Below are 25,658 nucleotides of genomic sequence, written 5' to 3'. Positions count from 1 at the left end.
TACATGTTCCAGAACATTCTATATGCAACATGTGGGTTACACATTAATTTTCCTGGTAGCCCCTGGATATGTGGAAAACTGTATGACCAGGGCTTAAGTGAGAAATTGACTTCCATTTTCTAAAAGATGTAGCCTCTGTATACCCAGGAGCAGTTGTATAGTGACATTAGCTGGCATATGCTAATTAGAGCTAACTGTACCACTATGGTCCCTCATGCTAATGTTTTTCCCAACTTGATAGATTCCTAGACAGGAAAAACAAATAGACACAGATTGTTTTATATAAGTACTATCTGGAAAATCAGATAAGCAAAGGTAAACAAAGACCATATTATTCAGAACTAGAAAAATGAAGATATAAACTATCTTGTTAGGAAATAAACAGGTTATTTTGAAGCTTTATCAAAATAATTTATTGTATCTTACCTTGGATGCTGCTGCTTGGATCTTTGATTTTGGTGCAGTCTTTGCTGGCACTGTGATCACTAGACGACCCTGCCTTTAAGCTTGCCCACAGAAAATGATTTTTCCTAGGAGGTTTTCCTGAAAAAATGTCATAAATAAAAGTAGTATTGAACAAGTTAGCTTACTATAAACAAGGAAATTAAAAAAAGGATACATATAAAAGCTTAAAAGTAATTTTACTTCCATTAAGCAGCCACGAAGAACTGCACACCATTAATTATGTTGTTTACTTAAACATGTTAACTGTGATAGAGAACTAATCCAGATGGACCAATTTTAGCCTGAGACTGACCGTGACAAAGGAATATACTAAAAAGATACAACAAACATGTCTTGCAAAACACAGTCAGTAAAACTATACAGGATGAAACTGTATAATAAAAAAAGGAGTTCTACAATAACATCATGAAAAAATGATTTTTTCTTGCTACCTTTCCTGTAACAAGTTGAAAGACAAAAGGATGGCAATCGACTAAGAAAGTACATTAATTGTTTTAAGACAGTCTTATAGAAGTCAGAAGGAAGAGCAGAAGGAACAAGTAAGACATAGGATAAAGAAAGGTAGAGAATCTAGATTCGGGAAACTCTTGACTGGTAGGGAAATTAGTGATAGGGGAAGTGAGGTATAAGATGTGGTTAAAGTAAAAAATTGTTACAAAAGGAAAACCAGAGAAGGAGACACAGATTTGTGAAAAGCAGAGGTAAAACAATGTTTGATTTGCATTAGGTTGTGTCAGTATTAGGTGAAGCATGGAAATTAGTATTTTTTTTTGTATATGAATCTTAAGAGAATTTCTGAAGTTGAGGTAATTCTCTGAATGTTATATGGCAGGGGATATGACTTGCCACAATCTGAGGCCTAGAACTGAGACGCTATTGTTACCAGTGACTAATCCTCAGTGATCTCTGTATGACCACAGGATCAGTAGCAATGCTACACAGGCATTCATCCAATTTTATTCCATAGCAAACTTATGTTCCATATACTTGTCCAAAGCCCGTGTGATGAAAAGTATCCCTTAAGGTCCAGCCCTTTCTCTCCTGCTGTTTTCAATATACATCAAAAGAATACAATTGCTCAGCCCAAATCTATCAATCCTCATGTGTGTTGATGACATGATGTTTTATAGGTCAAAATCTTCCTGGAAAACCATTACATTTTTGCTTCAAGAAGACCTGTTCTCCCTTACAACACACACACAAACTTCTTCTTAATCTAAATAAAATTAAAGTAATGCGTTTTGGATACCACAAAATGAAAACAAACTATATCAAACTTAGAAGCCACAGACATCAATATCATCCCCTTGAAACCATCAGCTCATTAAAATTTGTAGACCTGATGTTTGCAGGAATTGCAGATTTCAGCTTTACATCCAAAAACAAAAGATAAAATTAATCAAATAGTTTTCTTTCCAAGGAAACACTCTTACTTTTCATCACCAATTGGGAAACAAATTATAGGGAAATGCATCCTACTATCACAATTAATATATGGTGTTTTTATTACCACTGCTTTAAAAAAAACTCATAACATTATAGTCAACCATCAACAACATACGTCACCACTTTAACTAGACCCTAGTTCTGAAAATTTTTCTGAATTTCAAAAGGTTGTGTGTGACTCCCAGCCAAAAGAAACCTGAGGACCCCCTTGGCTCCCTCCTGTTCAAACTTCTTAATCAAGAGATCTTCACCTAAATGGCCAGCAGATTCAAGTCAATGGAAAGTGGCTACAAACTGAGGTGTCAGCCAAGCCATTTTCTCACATTTCACATATTCACATCATGCAGATCTGGTATTAAAGTCACAGAGGTTATTTTATTTCATTTGATTTTCTGTGTGCAAGACATTAAATGAAGATATGGTTGGCTAAATAGTCACCCCAAAGAAGACCACTGTGATTGTTCAAGCTACGTCTGAAAGGATTCTTACTAAAGCTCGGCTACTTGTGCTTGCCTGTTTGAACCATTTGTAGGTCTGATGTTTAACATAACTAGGCCATCAATGAAACTCTACAAATGTTAACCTGAAGAGGCTCCATGAAGACATATTTTGCTCAACAGTTGCATGTTGAAGGGCAAACTCAGGATCAGAATCAGACTGGCAGCAAGCATAAGTGGAAATATTTGGACAACGTGGCTTTGCTAGAAGAATCTGTCTAACAATATGTTTTTTCTCTTCACCAGAGCAGAATGACCTTGTACAAATACAGATGCTAGAAAATCACTCCTAAACATAATCAGAATTACTGCTACACATAATGAGGGTTTTGCAGTGAATTTCTTTGTCAGTGTGATAATTTATTTTTCATTCTTGAGGTCCTTCTCATGACAGTCTCCAGACAGGTGTAAGGGCACTCAGATTCCTAGTTGTGGGAGTTTTTTCTCTTCAATGGATGCAAAGGTTGTCACAATTTGGTTATGAGTCACAGGCAGGACAGCTTTAAAAAAAAATGTGTATGCATAAAAATAAGTTGCTTGAGGTACTTGAGATATTAAATTGGTGACATCTGTCAGCTCTGCTGTCATACTGGAATAATTTAGCACTGCTGCAGGAAATAACTAATATACATGGAAGGGCATCATTAGTAAAACAAGCATTCAGGACCTAAATCATAGTTTTGAGATGCTATTGGACTTCTGCAGGTCATGGATTGCCCATAACAAATATTGTATTTAAACACATTAGAACAGATAATATATATTCTAAGCTGTGTGAAGAGATGGGTAGTCTTGTAACTTGAGTAATACTTGGTGGGTTGCTGATTTCACCAGATGGAACATTAACTGGACACACCATCAATGCCCAACAAACATATGAACTGAATTCCTTCTCTATCTCTGATAAAATGCTATCTATATGAACTGAATTCCTTCTGTATCTGATAAAATGCTGTGTTCTGAGTCTGGAGAAATGAAGTTTAAATTAACTACATTCAAGACCTGTATCACTGACTTAGTAACAAGGACAGCTGTTTGGATGTTGGTTGGTATTTGTAAGTATGGTAACCTTAAAATATATAACAATAGCAGTGAAAGACTGTCATGTTGAAAATGTAGCCTTCTGCTAAATTCTCAAGACAGATCGTCTTAATTCAGATAAACAATGCCTGCAATCACAAGAACAGTGCTTATTAAAGTAAAGTCTATGAAGTTAGAGGTTTTTGGAGATTTCATAAAGAAATAGCATTAGATAGCCTCAAATATGTTTTTGCAAAGTGTTTTGTACCCCTGGAATGTTTCCTACCAACTGTTCAGTCCTCGGTTATCCATATGATGAATAGTGTGCAGAACTTCTTTTTTTCATAATTTAATTGGGGTGCAGAGTGATGGGATGTCTAGTTGCTAACATGGAAACTAGTGAATACTCTCTCATTGTATGAAATGAAAATATATATCCTTTTTTGTCAAAATAAGTAGTAAACTATGCCAGAACAATGGCACAGAAGCAGTGTATATATCTGAACCAATGGTAACCAGAGTTCGGGAATGAACTCATGCCAAATGCAGGGTTGGCTGGAGGAATAGAATGAGGTGATAAAAAGCCAGCTCTGCTATCATAAGGGAGGGACTGAGGAAACCTGATGCTTGTATAAACTGCAATGAAGACAGAAATATCACATGTCATCTACGTTGATTACAGGGAGTGGCAATGTAGTCTTGACATCATTGTAGTAGTTATTTACACAGCTAAGCACTCCAAATAGTCAATATACAATATACAAATGATGGCTCCTAGCTCCATATTCTCATCTTCACTTCAGATCCTTTACTCCCCAGGGCTATAAATAAATTAGCACAGAGGTCTATATTCTGAATTGTCAGGACACCCCCCCACACCCCCACCCCACCCCCAGCAGAGGGTTATGAATGTGAGTGCCTGTCAAGCAGTAACTGAGGAAGTGAATAACAGAAGACAAACCACTCACCACCGTCATCCATCCACATTCTTCTCCAGAAAAAGAGAGGGGTTCTTCATATGTCTATTGCCTGCATCTGAAACTTATCCAATAGCTGTTGATTCTGAAGTCGTTTTACATCATGATCTTCTGGGAATATTGTTTTGATGTGGTCATTTTATAAGCATACCATGTGTAAAACAGAGTGTGTGTTGTAACTTTAAGAAGCATTTCAAAGTGAAGGCATGTGCATATAAACAGAGAGCATGTGCAGGCAGCAGTGCCATTTTGAGAGAACAGCCAGAGTGTTAACATGTATGAGTGCAATAGTCAGTCTATTTATAAGTTTAAGTTTAAGTTACTAAGCCTCAGTCCTGATGTGTTTGTATATAATAAAGCTGTTTGAACCAAACCTACAACTATTCATTTGCTTTATCCAGATCAGACAAGTGACGCCATGTAAATGATTTTGGTCACTAACCTATCCAGTAAGAGGAAGATCTGCTGTCAAACATCTCTCATTATTTTATGATGTCCGAAACAAGTACTGTATTGTCTTAGTAGATTTTGACAACTATGTGCAACAGTAAAATTAGGCCTGGGTTAAGGAACTGAGAGGTGCATACCTAGTCAAATGTCTTTACTAAAACCTTTGAAAATAATTTGGTCTCCACTTGTATTTCTGTTTACTTTATCAGGTAGTAAATATAATGGTTTAAATTATTGGGCAATCAAGTGGAAATCATTTTTATTAATTACTGCATATATTCAAAAGCTATTACATGTTTCAAAGTTATTAAAAGCAGCAATTCCATACCCAAAAATGGAGAGATCATCATTAGAACCAGCTCAGAGACTGCATGACCTGTAACCAGAAAAAACAATTTCAGTCTATCTTGTTTTTAGTTTTTAAATTTTATTTGGCTTACCATCTTTTCTTATGAGTAAGCCAAGTTCTAATGTAGGACAAGTTAATTCCCATTTCTAGAAGAGAAGTTGAAGGGTGAGGAAAAAAGCACGCAGTCAGACTATATGACGTCTATGGTGGAGAACCTGTGGGATTTACAGTAAGTTGAGACCTTCATTTGTTTATACTATACAAATATGTGAATGGTTTAACCATCCATCCATAACACCTTTTCCCATTTTTGCACAAGAGGTCAGGGTGTCATTTCAACATTGTTAAACATCTAGAATCAAGATTCATACTGCCGGGTGGCAAGCATTGCCACATTTTATCATTAACTGCTAAATAAGCAAATGGTTTTTCAAATGGGCAGGTGGTATGAGGAAAGGGTAACAAAATAAAACTGGCCAAAAGAAGAAGTTCTTGGCATCTGAGTAGTGCTATGAAATACATGAAAGTATGAAAACACTATACTTGAGATAGGCAACTAACTATGACTGCAACAATAAAAGAGAAAAATAAGTTTGAGTAACATGAAAAATCTGTGAATATCTGTTAATATAAAGCATGCCAACAAGATTGTTACTGATACTTAGAAATTGTTATATCACTATTTCACTGGTGCACATCTTTGAGCAGATGTATTTATAATTCTGAATATTGAGGCATGCTTTGCTGTGCTGTATAGATTTGAGTGAGTTGGCAATATATTTTCAGTGTTTTTTTTTTTTCATTTTTCTCTGCTGTTGTGGAAACATGGAGTTAGTATATATCCATTTCTGTATCTATATAAGTTTTGGGGAGCAAGCATCCACAGATAGGTAGCACAAGGTGGCAATGTTTGTGTGTGTGTGTAAGCAGAGTCACTGGCTGGGAGGGGGCCCACTGGCCACAGGGGGGCTGACACAACATTTACTTTTAAATTAGAAAGTAAAAAAAAATACAACAATGCCCTTACATCCTCGCATGCATCTACTATTTGCCCCTTTATCCCTATGTGCATGTGTCAATTTGTTTCTACCTTTCTTTTGTAATTCTGCTTGTGGTGCATAAATCTAATGCTCCCAGTACGGTGCTGGGCTGCTTGCCATGGAAAAGGATGACAGATATTTCCATCTGCTGCATAATGCATAAAACTCAACATTCCAGTTGTGTGCATGTGTATGTTTATGAAATGCCATAGGGAAGAATGTCAGGTTAGTTAATTTAACCAGACTCAAACCCTGTGTGATGATATGCAATATTGCCAGCAATAACAGGAGAAGTAGGACAGTGGATGTGTAACATATGCCAGCATAGCTAGCGGGAGTTTTGTAAAGAATTATGTCATTTGTATATCAACCTGATTTTTTACAGATGCTTGTGTGGAAACACGTTTTTAAAGTTACTTGTGTTAAAATGTATTAATAGTATGTCCTGCTGGACAGAAAAAAATATACATGCCTAGCAGACTGTACTGTATTGCAACTATTGAAATTAATATATTGCAGCAGAGGATACTGGAAGAGAAGAGGTTAACCTCATTCCAGCTAACTTTGAAAAATAGTATCAAATTAAATTACTTAATTTAGGCCATAAAGATTGTATCTTACAGTTCTGATTGCAGCCAGAGATGAAATGTATGTGCCAGATAATTGTTTATTAGCTCCTGTAGTAAGTGTTTAATTGTTTTATTACTTCCAGAAGCTGCAACAGATCTTAGCAAAGCTCTATCTGTGTGTCTGATAACACATAGGTGAGAGCTTCTGGTCCAGTTTCCAGTAATGGGGGTAGTATAAGAACCAGAAGTCAGATGTGGGTGATGTCATTCTGTATTCCATTACTGAAATGATGTTTTAATACTATACGAGACAGAACTCACAAAGGTAGTTTGTTTTTGAAACCTGACATAGAAGGATAACTCACCTACTTCATCTAGTCTTGCTCTAATAAGTGACCAGGGAATAGTAATTCTTTAGTTCAATCAAGAAAATATAGTGAGATTAGTTAAGTACTGTTTTTCTACATCTGTATGAATCTATTCATCTGTGTTATTTTAATATTCCTCTGATGAAACTCTGGTGTTTATTGAAAACAGATATTTAGTATTTTCATGTTCTTTTTTATTTGTTATTAAATAAACATTTCACTGTGGCTGGTCCTTTAGAGAATATTTTAATCTTTGAGAGAACTTGTATCTATCTGGTGACTCTGTGGCCACTCCTTTAAGCCTTACTACATTGGTCAAACACTATCATTTGTATTAATATTAATTTCACTCAACATAATTGGGTACTCTTGTAAGAGCCTTAGCTGGCTTTGGAATGTCTGGTGGCAGTGTAACTACCTTATAGTCTGGGTAAAATGGGCCATATCTAATAAATCTGTGCCAGCCTTTCCCAGGTGTTTGTATATGTGTGTGTGTGTGTGTGTGTGTGTGTGTGTGCTCGCTTGTGCACGTCTGCATGTGTGCATGTGTGTGCGTGTGTGCATGTGCGTGTGTGTGTGTGTGTGTGTGTGTGTGTGTGTGTGTGTGTGTGTGTGTGTGTGTGTGTGTGTGTGTGTGTGTTCATGTGAAAATCAAATCTCAAAGAGTGTGTGTGTCAGCCACTTGGAGCAGGGACACAGAGCACTGGTTTCACAGAGAGGGCATTGGAGGACTTGGCTTTTGACAGTCAGCTGAGGACTCAACTCTACAGCTGTGCCAGTGGGAAGTCTTATTGAGGATCTGGAGATAACCAGTCCCCAGACTGAGTGTGTTCAAGCTGTGCTGTTAAGGGAAATTGTGCTTGATGCAGATAGCTGTATCTGGAAATACTATGTGTATATAATTTGTTCCAACTGAACATCCTGCTCCATTATCAGTGGTGAGGATTCAGGCCCCTTGATTACTGACCAAGAGATGGGAAGTGACATCCTGTACTTTGGCTACAGGAGAAAAGGGCCTAAATTCTCTAAACCAACCATAGCACTCAACTTCTTATCACAAGAAATCTCAACAAAGCCTTAAATAATGGGTAGAGAAACAACCAAAAGCAGGGATAGATTTTAAATATTGCTCTTATAAACTTAGACTATTGTTAGAATAAAGGTTTTGTGTTAGTTTGCATTTTCTGAAGGATATAAAGTTTGAAACTGAAATGTATGTCATTATTTACTAACTTCGATTTTAAGAGGAGCAGACCAAAAATATGAGGCAAAAATCTGGACATTCTGCAGAAATCTGGACAGTTTAGATATGTGATTACACCAACTACCTTAATGCATTTTCAAAGAATTGTGAGTTTTTACTACATTTCACAGATTTTTCAGCTTCAGTGCATTTTCAGGGGATTGTAAACTTCAAGGGACTGACATTTGCTGCTGATCATGTTGTTTGCAATGTGCAACTGTTTTGTTTAACAAATGGTCACTGTGCAATAGCATTTCAAAGCAGTCCTAGTAGCTCAACAGGTGGCATACTTGGTTTTGATGCAGAAGACTGTGGCTTCTACTCCCAGTAGATGGATTGCTGATATGAGGTTGTACTTTAAGGGGGGGTGGGGTGCTGTAGTCCTGAGTGTGTCCTCAGTTGGATGAAATACCTAATAATTACAAGTATGTTATCAGTTTGCCATCCATTCCCAACTGCAATATTACCAGCTTACCATTTTTAATGTAACATAGACAATTTATTCTTCAAGGGCAGCAGACACTGAATTTCTAGATGAAGAGTTGGAAAGCCCAATAATGTGGCAAGACTGTTGCATTGGAGATTGTGAAAAGATTATAATATTGAAGTAGCTGGGAAACATTGGAAACACGAGGCACAGAGCATTATAAAAATGATGAAGTTTACATCACATGGGATCACCCATTGCAGTCAGTTCAAAAAACAGATGTGAGAAAAACAGATATAGTAGTCCAGGAAAAGACAAAAGTAGCATTGTTCTTTGAAATTGCTACACGCAGTGGCTACAGTGTCTTACGTACACAGAAACACAAAGTCATAAAATACCAGGATTTACAGGCAGAAAAGAGGAAATGTGGAAGGGGATACCCAGACAGTTCCAGTAGTAGTAGGAGCAATGGGTCTTATAAAAAAGAATTTACAATCGTATTTAAATATGTGACCGATACATGTAAGTCTGTATGAATTGCTCAAGGAATCTAATTTAATACAATCAGGAAGGTGAATCAAAGAACACATGCATGTATGCCTTCCCCAGGAGTGTCTGTGTGGTTGTATATAATTGTTATCTCAAAGTGTGTGTGAGTGTCAGCTACTTGGCCAGGGACATGAAGCACTGTTTGGACAGAGAGGGTGCTGGAGGTTTTAGCTTGCCCACTAGGCTGAGATCTGGACCCTATAGCTGTGCCAATGGGGAGTCTTATTAGGGACCTGGAGAGAAAGGAAGAAACTAGCCCCAGACTGATTGTGATGTCTGTGTACTCTTAAGGGTAACTGTACTTTACTGTGCATGTATTTATTATCCTTTCCCAATATGGATAACCGTCACTGATGTTAGTGGTGAGGATTGAGACTCCCTGATTGCTGGGTCAGTGTACGGGCATCACATATTAATTGTTTGGCAGTGGTGGGATAGCCACACCACATATTAATTGGTTGGCAAATACTAATTGGCTTGTAGTGGTTTGGGTAGTGTGAATTCCTGTAGCTTGTGTACAGTATTCTCTGAAGGTGTTTTTGTACTCTAAATCAGCCACATACTGAATACTCAGAGTTCAGATCACAATTGTTTTATTTTTTTGGTTAGCTTAGTCAGTCAGCCTTCTGTGGAAGGTTGGGCGCTGGGCTGGCAACTCGACACCGTAAAACTACACTGCCAATCATGAGTGGACAGGTGATCCGCTGTGGTGACCCCTAACCAGGAAAAGCCGAAAGAAGTAGTAGTTAGCTTAGTCAGTCATGCAGAGCAGGCAGCATGTCAGCAGAGGAGTATGGAAAGCTGACAAGGAGCCAGCTGGCTGAGATGTGCTAGGCTAGGGGACTGGTGCATGGAAACCTAACTAAGGCAGACCTGATTGCAGCTTTGGTCACAGCTGCATCAGAAAACAGCAACCAAAAGGACAATCAGACTGGCAGTAGAGATGTACCACACTCAGAGAATGGACAGCTCAACCTTTCCGCAGAGTACTTAAAAATCCATCTGGAGCTAAAGAGACTTGAGTTGGAGGCCAGGCATTTGGAAACAGAAACAGCTGAGCGACTGAGGTATCAGGAGAGTGAGGACAAGGAAGGACTGACATTTGCAGGCTGAGGAGAATGACAAACTGCTACACCTGGAAGCTGAGGAAAAGGAAAAGAAGAGGCAGCATGAAAAGGAGATGCTTACTCTTTGCCAGAGTCATGGAGGTAATGGGGAAGGGAGTAAATGGACCTCAGAAGCACAAAAGGTCAGTAAATTTTCTCCACAGTTTACAGAGGGGGATAATGTTGATAGTTTCATTCATATATTTGAGAGGGTATGTAAACAGTATGATGTTGATCAAAGGCTCTGGGTATGGTTCCTGACGCCATTACTCCATGGTAAAGCTGTGACTGTGTTGTTTAAACTCGCTGATCACAAATGTTTTGATTATACCGTCATTAAGAATTGCTTGTTAGAATTTTTTTCAGCTAACACCTGAAACTTATAGGTACAAGTTTTGTGATCATAGACACAAAACAGATGAAAGTGTGTGTGTGAATATGTTGCTGAACTGAGTACTTATTTTCATAGGTGGGTGAATGGATGTCAGGTCACCACTTTTGAAGGGCTGGTAGACCTTTTGGTGAGGGAACAAGCCCTTAGCACTTTGCCTGAGGACATGAGAATCTGGTTAGCTGATAGACAATGTGCTGCTTCAGATGAGTTGGGGAAGAAGGAAGACCTATACCTGGCAAGCAGGGCATCCCTGCACAGGAAAGGGACTCCCAGTACTGCTCATGGGTCTAAAGTAACCCATGGTGAGCAGCCTAGACTGCTTCAACAGAATCTGCCAGTAGCAGGGGAAGCCACTAGACCAGGTACATGTCCAGGACCTAGTGTTAAATGATTTGAATGCAACCAGTGGAGCCATGTGGCATACATATGTCCACAGAGACAAGGTGGGGAACAAAAGGTGAAAGAGCCAGTAAGTGGAGAAGACAAAATGCCAATAGTAGGTTGACTTGAGAAAACAGGGGTACTGAACTACAATCCTGCAGATGTCCTGATAGGGAAGGATTTTGATGAGGCAGTACTATGTGTTAATAAAGTTACACGCAGTCAGGCTTCAGGACAAGCGTGTGGGTCTGGTAGACTGAGGGAGACCCAGACAGACTGCATACTTGTAGCCAGGACTAGTGAAGTGGTTACTTCAGAGAGGAAGCTACTCTGTAGTAGTGAGACTGAGGGAGAGCCAAAGCTGCTTGTGGGTAATGATGTCCTTTTGGACAGAGTGACTGCAAAGGTTGAGGTGAGCAGTAGTACCCAGGCTGACAGTGAGGCACCACTGTCAGAGGATGTCAGACTTCCTGTGGAAGGAGAGCTGGGAAGGGTTACAAAGAGAGAGTTGAGACAGGCTCAGCTGTCAGACCCTACATTGTAAGGTCTGAGGCAGGTAGCTAGTGGGGCACCTGATTCTCAAGGGAAGGAGGAATCTGTATACTGGGATAAAGGGTTACTGTAATGATAGTGGACCTCTGAGGGAGAGCTAGAAGGTGAGAGAATACAGCAGTTGGTAGTACCTAGAGCCTACCATCTGGCGCTTCTAGCCATAGCCCATGATATTCCCTTTGCAGGCCATATGGACATAAAATGTACAAAGAGACGTATTATGCAGAACTTCTATTGGCCTGAAATTTCCAGAGATGTAACCAGGTACTGCAGGATCTGTGAGCAGTACCAAAAAGTAGGCAAGGCAGGAGACAAGGTGAGAGCTCCTTTGATGCCTTTGCCTGTGATTGAGGAGGCATTTCAGAGGGTAGCTATTAATATTGTGGGGCCTCTGGTACCCCAAGTTCCACAGGGAAAAAGTATATCCTAGTGGTAGTGGACTATGCTACACGATACCCTGAGGCAGTGTCTCTCTTCTCCATTGAGGCAGAAAAGGTGGCAGTTGCTTTGTTAGAGATTTTCAGCAGGGTATGTTTCCCAAACGAAATACTGACTGAAAGAGGTGCAAATTTCATGTCAGACCTGCTGGCTTGTCTGTGGAAGTCTTGTGGGGTGAAGCACCTGAACACCACCCCCTACCATCCCCAGAATAATGGTCTTGTTAAGAGGTTAAACTCTACAATCAAGTCCATGCTATGGGGGTTTGCAGACCAGTTTAAGAGGGAGTGGGACAAATATTTGTCCCATCTGTTTGCTTACAGAGAGGGTCCCCAGAAATCCACAGTTTTTTAACCCTTTGAGTTGCTGTATGGGCATAGAGTGAGGGGACCGCTAGATTTAATTCAAGATGAGTGGGAAGGGGAGTGTGAATCTCACAAGGAGTCTGTTGTGGCATATGTCCTAAACCTCAGGACAAGGCTCAGGGAACTCATAGGCTTGGCCCAGGAGAACCTGGCAGAACCCCAACAACAGAAAAAGGTATGGTATGACAGGAATGCTCGAGCTAGAGAGTATGCTGTTGGGCAGCAGGTAGTGGTTCTCATTCCTGTCAAACACAACAAGCTGCAAGCAGCTTGGGAGGGACCCCACAAGGTGGTAAGAAAGGTAAGTGATGTTAACTACATGGTAGAACTGTTAGGCAGGAGCACAAATTGTACCATGTTAACGTGATGAAACCTTACCACAATAGGGAGGCCCTTGTGCTGAGTATTTGCAGTGGGTTGCAGGAGGAGTCTGAGGGAGATCTGGTGACTGATCACCTCAGTGAAGCTCAGAATGACACCTCATTTGAAGGGGTACAATGTCCCAGCAGCTATCTCCTACCCAGGTTCGAGAAATCCGAGCAGTGTTACAGGAGTTTGGGGACATGTTCACTGGGAAACCAGGGTGCATCCACCTGGTGCAGTCCAGCTGGATGCAGGACTCCAAAGGCCTATTAGACAGGCCCCTTATAGGGTGCCTGAGAGAGTCAGACTCTGAGGGAGGAGATACAGGAAATGTTGGAACTAGGGGTAATTCAAGAGTGTAACCATCCCTGATCCACCCCAGGGGTGCTGGTGCCAAATGAGGATGGCAGTACTAGGTTCTTTGTGGACTACAGGAAATTAAATAGACACAGAGAGTCAGATGCTTACCCCATGCCTAGGACAGATGAGGCCCTAGAGCAGCTGGGTGGGGCTAAGTATCTTACCAGCACTGATCTTACCAAGGGTTACTGGCAGGTGCCCTTAGCTCACAGTGCTAAAGAGAAGTCAGTCGTTGTGACTCCCTGTTGGCTTGTATGAGTTCACAAAGATGCCCTTTGGAATGAAAAATGTCCCAGCAACTTTCCAGAGGCTAGTAGATCATATCCTAGCAGGCAGGAGCAGGAGGGTTTGCCCTTGCTTACCTAGATGATATTGCCATCCACAGCCATTCCTGGCAATAATACCTTCAACATGTCAGGGAGGTGCTGGGCACACTACAGAGGGCAGGGTTGACCATTAAGTCCAGGAAATGTCATGTGGGTATGGCAGAGGTCTCCTAACTAGGACATAAAGTGGGGAGTGGTAGGATCAGGCCACATCTGGCCAAAGTGGAAGCTATTCAGGCATGGCCTGCACCTGTTACCAAAAAGCAGGTGAGGGCATTCTTAGGGACAGCAGGGTACTACAGAAAGTTTGTCCCCAATTATAGAGTCATAGCTGCTCCCCTTACAGACCTGACAAGGAAGAACAGGCCAGATAAGGTAGTGTGGACCACACCATGTGAGCACGCATTCCAGAAGCTTCAAAAAGCTTTGGGAGGACCCCCTGTGTTAGCCAGTCCAGATTACAACAAAGAATTTGTTGTGCAGGTGGATGCTTCAAACCATGGGGTGGGGGCTGTACTTAGCCAAATTTCTTCAGAGGGAGAAGAGCACCCAGTGGGTTATCTCAGTCATAGGCTCCAACCCAGGGAGGAATACCATGCAGCTGTAGAAAAGGCATGCCTAGCCATAGTGTGGGCACTGCAGAAACTTCTGCCATATCCGTATCGAAGAAAATTCACTGTAGTGACAGATCACAATCTGCCAGCAGGGTTAAACAGAGCCAGCCAGCAAAATGCCAAGTTGCTAAGATGGAGCCTAGGGTTGCAAGCATATATGTCAGTGCAGAACTGCAGTGGGATTAGCAATGCCAATGCAGATGGGCTCTCAAGACAGGGAATGGGGTAAGGAATATTCAGACAGACCTAACCCTCTCAAGCATAATTTCTCAATGGTCACTTGAAAAACTAGCTTGAGTTCTCCGGGGGCGGGGGAGAGATGTGTGAAGATAGGTGAAGGCTGCCAACCTAGCCAGATAGAATTTTGTAGATAATTCTGTCATTTGTAAATATTAATATAAGCCACAGGCTTTTTCTCTTAAATGGAAGAAAATGCTGTTAGATGTGGAACTGCAAAAATGTAACACTGAACTCTGCTGTAACAAAGCTGATAAGTCAAGCATTGAGATGTCTAGAGGGAGGCATTCTGCCTATTGTTTTTAGGCCAGAGTTAATGGCTAGAATTTACATGCATAATTTCTTTTATTGCTCTGGCTTCCTGACCAGCTGCAAGATCAAAAGAGCTATTAACACCTGCGTTTCTGTTAGCCTGGGAACCAGAAAGAAATGATGTAATCTGAAATGAATCAGTGGTACTGTGTTATCAATTTAAAGACAGAAAAAATCAGGGCATTTGTCTTGAGAACATCCAACTCACCAGCACTGCCTGTGCTCTATATGTAAGTTTATTTTAGAACTGTATTTTCTCTTAGATATAGCTAGGAACTAGGATGATTAGTATTTTTTCTGTATTGATGTCAGAACTTTTCTATTGATTATTTTAAGTATTTCCTGTGATCTCTGAACTCTTGACTAGCACTGTGTAGTAAGAAGTATTGTCTTGTGTTTTTATTATTTATTATTAAATATTTGTAAACCTTACAACTGTGGCTGTTTTTGTAGAGATAATGTAAGCTCTAAGAGTACATTGTATGTATTTAGTGATATTGTACAAAGTCACTCCAAATAAGCCTTGACTGTTCAGTTGCACTTACCATTTGGATAATATTGCACAGTATAACTGGACACCCTTTCACAAGGGCCTTTTGGTAGATGATAAATATTAGTGGGTGGTAGCAAATGGTACTACCACATAGTCTGGGTAAAAGGGGCACCTGGAGAACCTATGCCAGCCTTCCCCAGGAGTGTTTGTGTGGATGTATATGACTCATATCAAAGTCTGTGTGTGTCAGCTACTTGGGCAGGGACACAAAGCACTGGCTGGACATAGAGGGTGCTGAAGGTTTTAGCTTGCTCACTAGGCTGAGATCTGGACCCTATAGCTGTGCCAGTGGCGAGTCTTATTGGGGACCTGGAGAGAAAGGGAGAAACCAGCCCCAGACTGACTGTGATCTCTGTGTGCTCTTAGGGGAAATTGTACTTTACTGTGTGTATTTGTTATCCTTTCCTCTTATACGAGATGCCCTCACTGGTGTTAGCGGTAAGGATTGAGACTCCTTGATTGCTGGGCCAGTGCACGGGCATCACAAGCACAGTAATGAGAATGAAGATAAAAGGCTGCTAAGCATGACTGATGCAGCAGACAGGTGTCTTTCTTTACATACTTTCTAGATTTTTTTTAAATAAATTAAATACATTACTGTGATGCTGTCAAGGATTTATATGCACTGAGCTGGTCCCTTAGAGTGATTTATCTTTTTTTTTTTTTTTTTTTTTTTAATAAAAGGCTTGTGCTCATAATGCCATTATGCCTAGCCCTGTTAAGCCATTTCAAGGTCTTAGTTAATCCATTTTGAAGAGCATAGAGGAGGAGAGAAAATAAACAACTGGTTGGAAAGACTGCCAGAGACAGGGTGCAGAAGGCAGTTATGAGGAAAGCACTCTTTAGAGAAATGGAAATAAGTAGAAAAATACTGGAGTGGCTAGCAGTAGAACCCATGTACTCATAAATGTTAGTCATCAACTCAGCATTAATCATAGAAAAGAGATCCAGTCTCTTTTGCACACAACTAGAAAATAAGGCTTTTGACACCATCCCCCATTCTGGAATTATAGTTAAACTCACTAAACTAGGTATAAATCCCTACGTCACAAGATGGATTGCGAACTGGATCACTGATGGAACCCACACTGTAAAAGTTGCAGACTCCAAATTTGACCTCAAAGCAGTGACAAGTAGAGTACCACAGGGTTCCGTCCTGGGACCTCTCCTGTCTGGTATCTACTTCTCTGAAGTACAGGCTAACACAGAAGGCCTCTGGCTAATGAAGTTCGCAGATGACTGCAAACTAGGAGCCATAGTCAAGTCCCCAAATGATGTGAAAATCCTACAGAAGGGCCTCACTGAGACAGATGCCTGGTGTCAGAGCCATGGCCTCAAGCTCAATGCCAAAAAGTGCAGTGTCATCTCCTTTGGTAAAAACTCTGTACCCATGAACTACCACATAGGCAGCAATCTACTTAACACCGAATGCGTGATAAGAGACCTTGGGACCCAGGTGGACAGTAGTCTCCTTTGATAGTCACATTGCCACAGTAGTAAGGAAGTCCTTCTATGTGGCACACCTCATCATAAAAGGGTTCTCATCCAGAAAAAAAGAGGTCATTGTTCCCCTCTACTCATCACTCATAAGACCTATTATAGAGTACAACACCCCTTTTGGAATGTACCTCACAAGACATCTGCAGCAGCTGGAAAGGCCACAGAAATACCTCACAAAGAGGATTACTGGCCTCAAACAAATGCCCTGCATTGACCGCCTCAAAAAACTCCAGCTTTACTCCATAGCATATTGCCTACTCCGAGGTGATCTCTGCCTAACATATAAAGCTATGTCAAACCCAGAGCTGTTGGACATGCTACACCTAAAGAAATCCCTCCAAGCTACACGCTCTATGGACTTAAACCTTGTCACCACAATAAACAGGACATGCTGGAGGGATAGATTCCTGTCCCAGAGACTTCCTATACTCTGGAACAAGTTACCCATCTATGTCAAGCAAAGTTCTTCATTAGCACTCTTCAAGAAAAATCTTGATGAGTGAATGGGAAATAGGAAATACACCCTGGAGATCACTTCTGTGTCTCTGCTGGAAAGTAGCACAGGAAAATAACTTTCTTGGGTGGCATAAGCTATGGAACCTTGCTGGCTAGGCTTATGTAGGCCCTTGGGGCAACAGCCTAGTACCTACCTATGAACCTATGAACTCCAAGGAGCAAAAGGTACAGCTCTCAGCTAATGTATAATGACAATAAAAACAAAGTACTGCATCCACAGATTGCCAAACAGAATCACTGGAATAGTACAAAAGCTAGGGTGCAATTTAAACCATGGACAACAAATAAAAAAAGTGAAAGAAAGAAAGAAAAGAAATACCAGTATTTGCTGCAATGAGCAACCAGAAACAAAGGAAAAAAACATGACTCAAGGAAAATAGGATAGCAGACTATCTCCAGGAGCATAGCTCCTGGTACAAGGAGATAAATCTCTCAATTTCTAGGTCAGTAATAAGGATTCACATTTATGGTTATGCCCATTTCATTGTAAATTATTATAAAAAGGAAATAAAGATGCAGAAAAAGATAGTGAACAAAACATCTGGTTTATTATATATGTATTATAATAGACAAATATGAAATAATTTGATGCCAACTGTTCAGCTTTACTATTCAGACTGTCCAATGGGGGGGGGGGGTCAGACCACATGACCTACATAATAGCACTTTGCACTTCTTGCAAAAGCAGCACCTATTTAATGAAACAGTACCAAATTGTTTAGCCCCTTTAAAGAAGCAACATAAGATCACATTTGATGTAGAAGTCTTGCAATATTATAGATTTAAATACTAAATACCTAGTTTTCAATGTAAATTTTTACACTTTTATTATGTAGAATCTACACTGTGAATAGGTGTGTGTGTGTGTGTGTGTGTGTGTGTGTGTGTGTGTGTGTGTGTGTGTGTGTGTGTGTGTGTGTGTGCTTATGTGGACACAAGAATAGGGCACCAAAGGTGTAAAAACTGCTCCTTTTAATCAATAGGAAAGATGCAATTAATGCCACACAATGTTGAAATGTGTTTTCTCCCAAGTAACACTCAGACTTCATCAGATACTTCTCTGTCAGTACAATGCCCATTTTATATTACCACCATTCATCAATTAACCAATATTTTCAATTAAAAGTACAAATGTACATTAAATGAAACAATACACCATAAAACAAATACTGACCTAAACCACAGGAACTTTCAATACAATTAAAAAAAAAAAACAATAGAATGAAGATAAAAAAATCAATATTAAATAAAATATTGTCAGGATAGCTAAATGACAAGAATATTATGCCAAATAACTATTAAAGCTTGGCAAAGCTTAACTTTAATAGAGGAGCTAGTGAAATGTTGTCATTAAGTCCAGGGAGCCTGTTGGCTTCCAACAATAGCTGCCAAAATGTCTCCCTGTATTCTAGTGTTGTTTCCCAGGGACCACCCCTCGTGTCTCTGGATACCATTTCAAGAACAAAAAATAGGAAACTTGGATTTGGACATTCCAAAGCTTGTCTAAAGAGAGCATTTCTAGTGCTTTTGTTCCTAACATCATTTAGATGTTCATAAATCCTGTGTTTTAATGGTCTTTCCATTTTTCTGACATTAAAAAGCTTCACAGGAGACACATGTTGCCAGATAAACTAACCCCTTTGAGTTGCAATTAGAGTACACCTTACCCACCAGATGTTTCTGCCTAGCTCTAATAAATATATCCTCACCATGAAGAATATAATCACACTGGGGGCACACTGTGCACACTGTGCCAAAATTATGGAAAAATGTATACACAAGCAACTCCTTCACTATCTTATCCAGAACAAACTATTGACCAACTCACAACATGGATTTAGACCTAACCACAGTACAACTACCGCCCTACTCTCTTTTACGGATACTATTAATCAAAACCGTAATAACAAAAAAATATCATCTGCTCTCTTTCTGGATCTCTCAAAAGCCTTTGACATGGTCAACCACCAACTACTTCATAATACTCTAAAAACATTACAACTTGACAACCTAACCTTAGGCTGGTTCCGTGCTTACCTCTCGGATAGGAAACAAGCCATACTCTGGGACAATCAACTCTCCAATCTCTTATCTAATACCATAGGGGTTCCACAAGGGTCCATACTGGGCCCACTGCTTTTTCAGTCTTTATTAATGATCTACATAAAGCCATTCCTGAGGCAACCTGTATACAATATGCTGATGATTCAACCTTAATCTGCTCTGACACATCTCTAGATAATCTACTAGCCAAAACCCAATCCTGTTTCACAGCAGTTGAAAAAGATAATCTACTAGCCAAAACCCAATCCTGTTTCACAGCAGTTGAAAACTGGCTATCAGGACGACAGCTACTTCTTAATCCAAAAAAAATCAAACTGCTTCTTTTTCATCCAACCCAAAAACTTACCCTTACTGACTTTACCATACAATCAAACAATGGGACGATTATCACACCTGACCTCCATACCAAACTACTAGGAGTTACCATAGACAATAAACTTAGATATGATATGCATATTAATCTTACTATTAAAACCGTGAACAAGAAATTAGGGTCACTATATAGAATCAAAGCCTAACACCAATGATAAAAGCAACCATTGCCCGTACACATTTACTATCTACACTTTTATATGCTTCCCCAGTGTTCACCAAGCTTAATAAAACCGAGCTAAATAAACTCTCATGTTCGTATAATCACATTGCCAGATTTGCAAATGGTACACCACATAGAACGCACCACTGTAATAACCTAAAAAATCTGGGATGGATAGAACTCCCTAACCTCCTTCAGCTAAACCAACTTATTGAGGCATTTAAAATACTTAACCACCCGGACAAAGCTCCTGCACTAAAGTACCTAATTACACCATATACTAACCTAAACAGCCTACGCTCCTCAAAAAGGCTTCTTTTTCAAAATGTCAAATCCTATAATGCAGGAGGAGATGCTCTATTTGTAAAGTCACTGCCAAAATATGGAACTCTCTTCCTTCTATCACAACCTCCATTACCTCCCTATCCCACTTTAAAAAAAGTCTACTTCAATATTTTAAGTCCCACTGGCTCTGCCAATGCTCATTCCCGGATTAACCCCCTCTAAGCTGCTATAATCTCTCTCTTCTCTTCTTTCAACTTAATCCCATGGTATACACCATGACCCTTCTTTTTACCTGAGCTATCCACTTATTATTTCTCCTCCCTTTGTACCAACTTAGACCTTATTTGACCTTTGCAATGAGGCCATTCGAATTTGAAATATTTGTTCTGCTTGTAAGGACTTTCTTTATAACATGTCATTATGACTTGAATTCTAAATGCCTGTAATACTGTCTTCTCCACTTATTGTTGTTTATAACAATTTGTATTTTCTATGTAATAATGTAAACCTTATGTATATTAATATTGTATATGTGAAGCTTTTCTCCCCGGGCCTCCGCTGAAAATGGACATATATCCAGTCGGATTATCCCGGTCAACAAATGTAAAATAAAATAAATAAAATAAAATAAAATAAATAAATATTTATAGGTACCGGCTTTTCGGTGGCAATAAACAATTGTGCTACTGGCATGTTCCAACAAATTCTTAATATTCTGGCCTTTCCTGAAGACTACTTTGAGTGATTTGTTCTTCATATTGTCCTAATCCGTAAATTCAGAAAATTTATGCCATTCTTTCGCCACAATATTCTTAATGTGGTAGGCATTCCCATTGAAATTAGTGATGAATGCCCTACCATGTTCTGTGAGTTGCTGGCCCCCTTTGTTATTCAAAGTGAAAGCCCCTAGGCCTAAAATTGAAGGATATGTATCTTTCTTCCCTTGAAGGACCTCTTCTCTCACCTTCAAAATCATTTCTCTAGGAAAACTGCTCTCTACAAACATTTTCTCAAGTGTAATACACTCCTTGTAAAAATCCTTGTCTAATGAGGTCATACAGCTTGCCTGGACATACTGCCCTTTAATGATCCCCCTCTTCTGAAATACAGGGTATGCACTGGAGTAACATATGTCTGTATTAGAGAAAATCTCCTTTCAGTAGATGGCAGATTTACAACACCCAGGTAGTTTATAAATAGATGCATCCAAATAATTTAGTTGATCTAATGTTACTATGTGTAAATTTGAGAAAGGTGGTAGTTTGTGCCAAATAATGAATAAAGTCATCCAATTTGTCAAGACTATGATCCCACAGGAGGCAGATATCAAGGTATCTGGTATACATTTTATAGCTACTCCCTGTTCCTGTCAGAAAACTTCCTCTTCAAAGAACATGAAGTTATTCCTAAGGATTAATTCAGCCAGTTCCAAGCAAAGAAAAATATCATTCTCTGATACCTCCACCTTCATTCTAAGTGCCTCCTCTAAACATGACAAGCCTATGTCGTGGGATGACTGAAAATAAATCTACCACATTTAGGGCCACAAACTTCAAATTGGTAGAAGAATATTCAGACTTAACCATACAAAGGAAATCCCAAAAATCCTTCAGGATGTTTTGTTCCTCTTCCCACAAAACTTTTAATTTCCAATCAAGGTATTTGGCAACAGGAGCTATTTTGGACCCTTCAGAGGCCACTATTCATCTAAAAGGAGGGTCCTGAGGATTTTTATGGACCTTGGGTATTCAGAATATAGATGGAACTCTAGGCTTACTGTTTTCCAGATAGGAATACGTCTCAAAATCAATCACTCCTTGATCCAACAAATCTTTCAATGCCAGATCTATTTTTTTGTAAGAAATATTGATTTCATTAGTATATACCCTACTGTACCTATTTTCGTCATGTAGAATGGTCAACATCTTGGCCTCATAACGAATTTTGTCCATTAGAACAATGCCCCCACCCTTGTCGTTTTCCAGTACCCTGTCCAAATGCAAGTTTCCTATTTTTTATTCTTGAAATGGTAACCAGGGACATGAAGGGTGGTCCCTGAGAAACAAAACTAGAATACAGGGAGACCTTTTAGCAGTTTGTGTTAGAAGCCAACAGGCTCCCTGGACTTAATGACAGCATTTCACTAGTACCTCTATTAAAGTTAAGATCTGCCAAGTTTTAATAGTTATTTGGCATAATATTCTTCTCATTTAGCTATCCTGACAATATTTTATTTAATAATGATATTTTTATCTTAATTCTATTTTTCTTTTAAAAATTGTATTGAAAATTCCTGTGGTTTAGGTCAGTATTTATTTTATGGTGTCTTGTTTCATTTAATGCACATTTGTACCTTTAATTGAAAATGTTGGTTAATTGATGAATGGTGGTAATAAAAAAGGGGAGTTGTGCTGATAGTGAAGTATCTGATGAAGTTTTTGTGTGTTACTTGAATGAAAATGCATTTCAACATTGTGTGGTGTTAATTTTGTCTTTCCTGTTGATTAAAAGGAGCAGTTTTTACAACTGTGGTGCCCTGTTCTTGTGTTCAGACATCACGGTTATTGTTTTTTCATGCTGAGTATACTCCTGCTTGTTTTGTGCTTATTTGTGAACTTACAGTCACTAGTTCAGATTACTTGAGATAAAGTCAATTTTGCATTGGCAGATAATAATATGATACCGTTCATTTCACAGATGAGAAAGGCTGAAGTGCTTGTTTGACACTGTTAAATGGATTGCCTGATCTCACAGCCTTCTAGACAGAGAAATGTTGCATTACTGGATACTCAATATTCTTTCTATGATGCACAATAAACTCAAAATAAGTAGGTGTGGGGTAAACTCCCCCCACGTGGGGATGACAGGATTCTCTCTCCCAGTTAAAAGTGCTTTTTATTAGAATCATTTGCTCATAGAAATTAAGAATATGCATCAAAGGAATACATACTCCAGCTGTTGTTTATCAGATGTTGCTGCAAAGTGTTTGTGAAGCATTTTAGTAGCTCTGATCCCAATGATGTAGAACTCAGTTCATGAAAATACTCTGTATCCATCTGGCTTTCTCAGCATTCTTCCATCTAATTAATAATGTGGAGACTGAGACATACAAACATTAGTACCAATTGCAGATGCATATCTTCATGGAATCTTCTACTTATGACATGAAACCAGTGACAATTCTGGCTAAAGTTCCTTTGAAATGTCTACTGGATATCTCTGTGGAGTCTCCTTTTTTTGTAGAACTCTTTAGACACGTCTGCAGACTTTAAAGTACCCAGGTCAAAGTGGTTTTGTTTATTTTTCTCTTACAGTCACTTTGAAACTCATTACTCATTTTGTGAAGTTGCGTCCTGTTTTTAATCAGTACTCTATCATCTGAAGCTTTCGCAGCAGACACTTAGCTGTTCATGCTGCTTCAGATTGCTTCTCAGAGCACTCTGCTAAATTCTCAACTTTTTATCCTCCATCTTAATTAAAAAGGTAAACATAAAAACACAATGCAGATGAACCATTTTCAAGGGTTACAGGCTTCTTCAGATCAATGCTAATGTCAGAGACCTACAACTCTTTAAAAACAGTTCAGTAAATGCAAGCATATGACTTTTTAGTGGTTCATTAAAGGTTCTTGTTAGGTCATCAGAACTGCATTAGTATTTTTATTAGGAGTTCTTCTCTCCTCTTTAGACATTGTAATTAGAAATTGTCTGGTTTGTTTATTATAAAATAACCTTTGTCAAGACTGATTCAATATCAGTCTTCGGGATCTTATATTTACTTTCAGGAATCAGTAAAAAGCTAAACACAGGAATTTTACTATTTTATCTATGGCTATTAATAAATGAGCAGGTGATAGATCAAATGTTGTAGTGAAGTATTTGTACAGTTAAGAAATTATATATGATAGTTATTGCTAGTACTATGAACATTTTTTATTAAGGGTGGCATGGTTTGTATTGCTCTCTTATCTAGACAATATAACTGTATATAATAAAAACATGAAATAATATGCTGGAATTTCATTCCCTTTAAAAACCTCTTATCTCACCACTTAATATACTGCAGCTCAATGTCAGATATGACCACATCTGCAATCACATGCTGTGGGAAGATGGCTTTGGTACACTGATTACACATCGTGCCAGATATCTCACCACTAATATACTGCAGCTCAATGTCAGATATGACCACATCTGCAATCACATGCTGTGGGAAGATGGCTTTGGTACATTGATTACACATCATGCCACATATCTCACCACTAATATACTGCAGCTCAGTGTCAGATATGACCAAATCTGCAATCACATGCCACGGGTAGATGGCTGTGGTGCATTGATTTCACATTGTGCCACAATATCCATTAACATTACTTTGGTAGATACAAAATAGCTGTCAAAAGAGATCCAATATATTGTCTCTTGATACATTAATAAACTATCGATTCATAAATTAAATGTTGCATTACTTTTAAACTGAGATGATAATGTGTTTATATTAAAAACAGAGGAATAGAACTATCATAGTGTAGTCTCAAAATATGTGCCAGCAAGCAACAAAGTAGCTAATAAACTCATGGCTGGAATATGAGACTGGGCAAACAAGATGGGAAATGTAAAAAAGAAATAAAGAATATAAGAAACAGCAGAAATGACAGTGACTTGTTGATATAATGATCATATGATTTATCAGAATCTGAAAATGAACAACTGCTAGTAAAGTATTACGGGATTTTTTAGGAAAAGGTGAGTATAGTGAAGGATTATATGTGGGTGTAATTATACTTTTTGTAGCTGATCTGGTGTTATAGACAGATAAATCACACGCTACAGCTCAGACAACCTGGTACAGTTAGCAGCTTGTACAACTGATGCAATGACACGGAGGATAGAAATGCCCATCCTGGTTGGGTGGGTCCATGAGCATTCCCCCTACAGTGATCCCTGGTGGAAGCTGGGGATGTTGTAAATGGGGAGGCCTCAATGAAAGAGATGAAAGGGTGTTGAACTGGCTGAGCTGCTATAGATTCAAGGTAATACACCACATATCCCTGTTGTATGCCTGTTCCTCAGATGAAATCACATAATTGTAATGGGGGCTAGGCTAAATAAAATATATGAAGTTAGTCTGAAAATAAAACAGGTATTGCCAGTAGGGAGATATGTGAAAAAGGGTGCTGGGTAAACAGCAGAGATAATGAAGAAACACATCTGGATTTTAGTTAGAAAAACAATATGCAAGCACTTGGCATAAATTCTGGATTTATGTTAATGATATTTCTGGTCATTAGCATAAAAAATGGTTACCATATAATCAGGAAATGAAAAGTTAAAGATAACATTAGGCTGTAAAGGCAA

General features: G+C 39.1%; 1 protein-coding gene across 1 annotated transcript in view; it reads right to left on the bottom strand.

Annotated features, from left to right (window-relative positions):
- The window catches only part of LOC122790443 (platelet endothelial cell adhesion molecule-like), a 611,804-nt gene that overhangs the window by 309,668 nt on the left and 276,478 nt on the right, over nt 1-25,658 (bottom strand). The window contains exon 8 of the mRNA XM_044057977.1: nt 427-543. Within this exon, the coding sequence (XP_043913912.1) occupies nt 427-543 (117 nt within the window). The remainder of the gene's footprint in view (nt 1-426; nt 544-25,658) is intronic.

The sequence above is a fragment of the Protopterus annectens genome, chromosome 16.part0 (genome assembly GCF_019279795.1).
Source record: "Protopterus annectens isolate FY-2018-M chromosome 16.part0, PAN1.0, whole genome shotgun sequence".
Classification (NCBI taxonomy): domain Eukaryota; kingdom Metazoa; phylum Chordata; order Ceratodontiformes; family Protopteridae; genus Protopterus; species Protopterus annectens.
The sequence above is the reverse complement of the archived record's forward strand: the minus strand, read 5'-3'. Positions and strand labels throughout refer to the sequence as shown.